General features: G+C 32.0%; 1 protein-coding gene across 21 annotated transcripts in view; it reads left to right on the top strand.

Annotated features, from left to right (window-relative positions):
* Positions 1-447: 447 nt before the first annotated feature.
* The window catches only part of LOC123530159 (nuclear protein MDM1-like), a 45,825-nt gene continuing 40,272 nt past the window's right edge, over positions 448-6,000 (top strand). For 11 of the 21 annotated variants that reach the window (XM_045310888.2, XM_053522379.1, XM_045310883.2 and 8 more), the window contains exons 1-3: positions 461-583; positions 1,385-1,499; positions 4,727-4,801. In XM_045310888.2, the coding sequence (XP_045166823.2) occupies positions 566-583; positions 1,385-1,499; positions 4,727-4,801 (208 nt within the window). In that variant the 5' untranslated portion in view covers positions 461-565. Of the gene's footprint in view, positions 584-1,384; positions 1,500-2,510; positions 2,606-4,726; positions 4,802-6,000 lie in introns of those variants that run through there. The other 10 variants (XM_045310894.2, XM_053522373.1, XM_045310895.2 and 7 more) reach the window with 7 other exon arrangements.

Below are 6,000 nucleotides of genomic sequence, written 5' to 3'. Positions count from 1 at the left end.
CAACCCGTATACAATATTTTTCTGTTACAGCTTAATTCTTTTTGTTGGGGGCCTACTTTGCAATGCATGGCTTTATGGCTGTGTTTGGGGTGCTCTGTGCTTCCGGGAAATCTACCCTTACCTTTTATCTTTTTATCTTCAAATCTGATTTTTAGTGATATTCTGATTTTTAAAGATATTTTTTAGCTATGGCACCTTTGCCCCATATTGCTGGTCACTGGTAACCAATTCTTCTTTTAAGCGGTTTTAAACCAACGTGGGTAGGATTAGCATGTTTCTCATAGATTTTATGATGTAAATTATCCTTTCTTATTCGTAGCCTATTTACTTTTGTTAACCTACACTTGTTATATAGTCGGTTAAAAAGCTCATCAGAGCTTATGTTACTTGTAATTGTCTTGCCGACTCAAATGATATCTTATCTTATCTTAGTGGTGTTCAACCTCAGTCAATTACGGTTCGGTACGTGATCGACTTTTTAGTCAACCTGCTTCCTGCTTGAGTTTTGTTTACTTCCGGTTTTTAATTTTTTACAAGTTTTAGTGTTTAAAGAATTTATCTGATTATGCCAGTGCATTTCAAGGTAAAATACCCCAGATCTGTTCATTCATATTTCATGAGTTTGCTCGCTATATTCCCGCTTGCATTCTCTTAATTTATAATATCGAAATCCTACATTGAAGATTGGTGCAAGGTTGGTGACTTAGATCCAGTGGCAGTGGTGCAAGTTTTGAATAAATCTCCATCAATTTTTACAGTAAATGACTAACTTTGAGAAGACCTATAACATTTTCTAGTTCGGAATTGAAAATTCTCTGCAGATTCTTCTCATGTACTGTGTAATGTGTCCAATTATGCAGTATTGAATATTATAACATGTCCCAGCACGTCTTGCAACAATTTTGATAAATACTGTATATGGCCAAGAAGTTTTAAAAAGATTTTAAGTTTTACCTTTGCCATGTGAAACTATAAATATAAGCTTGTTCTACATTTTGTATGACTCAAGGGCCAGAATTTCAGTTTTTACATTAAATTATACTGGAAAATATTAGCTAAAACAATTCAGCTTAGAGAAGTTATTTGCTGTTTTTGATCTTTGCACTGATACAAACCCCATATTGAAACCTAACCAGAAGTTAGGATAAAAGTCTGTCATGTCTCGCTATAATTTCAATAGCCAGAACTAGACAAATAATTGTCAAATAGTACTATAACTTTCAGCTCACTGAAAATGTACCACTTACCACAACTGCCCACAATGGATTATGTGAAAAATTGTTTTAAACTCAATTAAATATATACTGAGCATTCACGATTCATAAATTGCTAAAATGATGTTTGTCAAATATTCCTTAATGGAAATAGCTCTTTTGTGTTACAGGGGAAATCAGAATACGACAGACATTATGTTTGGAGAGATTCTTACCGTAGTAAGGCATTTCATCCAACAAGAGAACAAAATGCTGTCACTGCTGGACTTCAGTCTTCCTTAATAGGTTGTTTAATACAAAGTGTTGTTAAGCATACAGCATGCTACATTTACCCACAGCATGATTCATTTAATGCATGTTTATGATTTAGTTACAATACCAGTACCGGTATATTAACTATTCTATCAAATTGTTATTCTGTGGAACAGTTTTCGTGGATTTTGGAGATTGTTTCATTAAACAAGGATCAAAATGTCTTCCAATTTCATTATAATTTTCTGAAAATTATTTTCATGTACATTGTATACAGGAAAAGTTCAAATTTTCAAGAACCTCTATGACATATGGATTTCTTGGATTGCTTCTAAATTACATGAACGTATTATTTATTTACATTTATTCCCATAAAGAAAGTTTAGAATTTACTTTTAAGAAAATTTAATATGTAATTTGAGTTAAGAACAGAAATTATCTGAATCATGCATGTGAAAGAAAACATTAATCAGATTAAACTGTATCAACTCATTGGCAGTGTGCTAGCATGTTGTGGACGTGCTCAGGACAGACCTTCATATACCGCAGACCTTGATTGCTTCAGATGTTTATTTCATTTTGTGATATGTTCAGTGCGATTTTCTTTATTTATATTTTTATCTGGTGAATTTGTACAGATATTGAATTTGGATCATAAAGTAAACTGTCTTCAACCAATATAACTTATAGCAGAGAAAGAACATCACAGTTCTGTGTGAAAAATAAGAACTTAATGTTTTCCATACCAGCTACACATCTTTGGACATTTATCCAGTTTTTAACTGAATCAGGTACTCTACATATTTTTACCTTAAGGTTAGACTTTAAACAGTCACAGAGATATAGTTGACTTTGACAACTTTAAAATTAATACTTTTTCAATATTTTTCATTTTTTTTTACTAATTCACTAGACGTACAAATTCACCATTGCTATAGTTACTTGCTTTGGTGTAAGGTTATCACTTCATGATGATCACTTCCATTACTAAATGCATGTTCATATTGTAATCACATCACAGACTGGTTTGGTTCATGTTTACAGACTAGAACAGAATAGAATAAAAGACTAGACTAGAACATAAACCATGCCAGTACAAGCCGAGAGCCAGTCCGCAGGTCAAATGTCATCCAAATTTGGTAAGTGTTACATTATACCATGAAGCTCTGTTTCTTTTTGATTTGTATTAATTTTGTCTATTGAAAAGTTTATTTTCAGGTAAATGGTGATTTATGAAGCAAACAGAAAATTTAATATGAGTTGATCAAATGTTGTAAAACTTAAACTATCCTGTTTTAAACAAAGTATAATTAATGTAGGTTATAAAGGAAATTGAAACTGAAAAGAAAAATCTTTTTTTTTTCGAAGAAAAATTATAGAAAAGTAACTTATTGAATTAAGAATCTTACACATAAGCCAGATTTGTATTGCATCGAATTGAGAACTGCATGTATTTGTACACTTTGTAGTCCTGATTTCTCTGTTTTTTAACACCTGTCCGTGTGTATTGTTGTTATATATTAATATTGATTTGGCAAAAAGAATCATCAATGACTTGTTTTACTGTAGAAATAACAAGCTTGTTGTTTTTTGCACCCTTTTTGTTTCTGTGATTTTCATTCCATTGAAGGGAACTTAATTTAAAAAGCATATACATTTATTGTCTTAGAATAAGTGCTGATGAAAATATATGTTGACTTTCTCTTGATTAATTCTTATCCTTTTCATTGAGAATATTTTTGAATTTATTGTTAAAGCTGGATAATCAGATTTTGGCCATGTAACGGATTTGTTCGAAACTTTAGCATCTGATCATTTACACTCATTTATGTTCACTTAATACAAATTAGATTTTCACTGGAGGTATTTTTAAAATTTCATTTTCCTATCCTGGTTGCCCAACCAAGATAGAGTTATTTTATCATAAGTATAAATTTGATAAACATACTTTGCCTAAGGAAATGTATAAATATTAGACATATTGTAATATATTTGTAAAATATTTGCATTAAAAATTATGTATTTAGATGGAATTCATTAGAAACGCAAGTTTGAAAAATTATTATTACCTCCCTTTGCCTATCTTGGTTGCGCAACCAAGATAGATTGGAAATAAATTAATTCAGAAGCTACACACAGCTTTAAAACTTGCATTTTGGTTCAGATTGTTCAATAGTTGATATGTCTATCAAATGCAAATGGAAAACTAGACATTGTATCGAAATAAAAAGAAATACCCAGCTTTTTATATACTTTCATATTAAAGGGGAGTAATTACAAAATTTTATAAAAATAATAAAATATACATTTCAAATAGGAATCTAACTCTATGTAATCGGTCTTTTTGTTCCTTAAATAATTCTCTAGCAGAATATACAAAAAGTAAAAAATGTCATTAAATGTGATTGACCACCTTTAATACCAGTTAGGACATAGATATCATTTTCTGCAGCATATATTATAAAATCATCAGGGTTTATGCTAGAATATAAGGTGATAATCATAACAGTTGTAACCAAGAAGATTTGTCATATGTATATACATGTTTATCTTGGAGAAGTAATACATTTGTAGAAACTTTTTAAACTGTTGTTTATAGATTGCATTCAGTTACTGATGTAAGGAAGTAGACCCGTAATGATAATCAGCAAATTACAATAATTATGCAAGTTTTACATTCTTTGGTTTCTGTGGAAGGCCATGTGCATGTTGAGGTACCTGTATATTTACCATTGAAGAATGCTAAATTATCTAACATGATAGTGGATCCTTAACCCTTATGATGCTGGACACGATTAATTCTTCCTTTGCGACCAGTGTAGATCATGATCAGCCTGAACATCAGTGCAGTTTGATCACGAACTGCACTGTTCACTATTCAGTATCTTTTTTGCAAGCATCCCTTTTAACAGTTAATGGTACTGTCCAAATTGAAAGATGGACAAGTTCATTATAGAAATTTAGCAGGGCAACGGTTAATGACAATCAGCAAGTAACATAATTATGAGGTTTTGACATTCTCCTGCCGTTACGGAAAGTAATATGTCAAGAACAGACATTCTGTATTGAGAGATTGTTAAGTTACTTAACGAGAAAATACATTCTATGTCAAGAGATTGTTGAATTACTCAACGAGAAAGTAATCACACGGAAATTGCTGAGTGTCATTACAGGTCTACTAGCTTAAGTTCAGAGAGTTGAACTTACATTATATGTAAGAAGGCAGCAAGTTTTATGTTTCTATGATATAATCATTCCAGTGGGTGTAGCTGAGCCTTCCTTACAAAGGAAAAAGAGAGTGCCAATCAGGGCCGACCAGCCATTTACAATGAAACGTGAGAGATTTCACGCTGATATATGATTATGTTGTTTTTCCAACTTTAGCTCTAAATTTGTTGTGTATTATCCTAACATTGTGACTTTGATTTTTCAGTAGAGTAGATTCTGTTTGAGTTTGATGATGCATGTTTTAAAGATGTACACAGTATTCTTTTTTAAGTGAAGTACATTATTTTCAACTTTGTCTTTGGATAAAAGAAGCTGATACACCTCAACATTCCTCCACTTTCAAGATAGGAATGTGTTCTTTTACACATTGGGCAAATTGCACATTAATAGTGTGAAACAGTAAAACATCTATTGCAAGAAGTTTAATGGGGATGATGAGAATGCTTGAGTAGATCCAAATATTATGAATAATCTTGAACGTCACAGTGAGTTGCCAGTGACATGTTACATAGTTTATGATATTGGCCTATAATTATAATATGCACGATCTGTTGGTGACATTAATGAAGAATGGGTGCCAGATAAGCGTGTAATGCATTTTATAAAAAGATCTGCAAAACAGGTTCAATGTCTTAGGGACTTGCAGTACAAACAGTACGATGAGATGTGAAGGAACATGATTATCTACATACGGTCATTGATATTACAATAGAGAACAATCCTTCTAAAAGTAGTTATCAGAGCACTATAATAACATGACTTTAGCTCTGATTTTTGAAAAAATGGTATTGTCACCAGACGTTGTCGGTGTGGGTCGGCTTGCCGCTTGCACTGTTAAGTTTATGTTAGGTCAGCTTTTTCCTAAACATCAAAGATGCTTGAACTGGAATACTGTTCACCACATAAGGTGACCCTGTATAGCAAGAAACATAACTCCATCTTGCTTTTTCAAGATTTAAGTGCCCTTTTGTACTTAAAAAATATCAGATTCTTGGTTAAGTTTATGTTTAGGTCAAACTTTTCTCCTAAAACTATCAAAGCTTTTGCTTTGAAACTTGGAATACTTGTTCACATCATAGCAGAACCTGTAAATCAAGAAACATAATCCATCTTGCTTTTTGCAAGAATTATTGCCCCTTTTGGACTTAGAAAATCAGTTTTCTTGGTTAAGTTTTATGTTTAGGTCAGCTTTTATCCTAAACTATCAAAGCTATTCCTTTAAAACTTGCAACACTTGTTCACCATCATAAGCTGACCCTGTACAGCAAGAAACATAACTCCATCCTGCTTTTTGCAAGATTTATGG

The sequence above is a fragment of the Mercenaria mercenaria genome, chromosome 13 (assembly GCF_021730395.1).
Source record: "Mercenaria mercenaria strain notata chromosome 13, MADL_Memer_1, whole genome shotgun sequence".
NCBI classification, from domain to species: Eukaryota; Metazoa; Mollusca; class Bivalvia; order Venerida; family Veneridae; genus Mercenaria; species Mercenaria mercenaria.
This window is presented reverse-complemented; position numbering and strand designations above follow the sequence as displayed.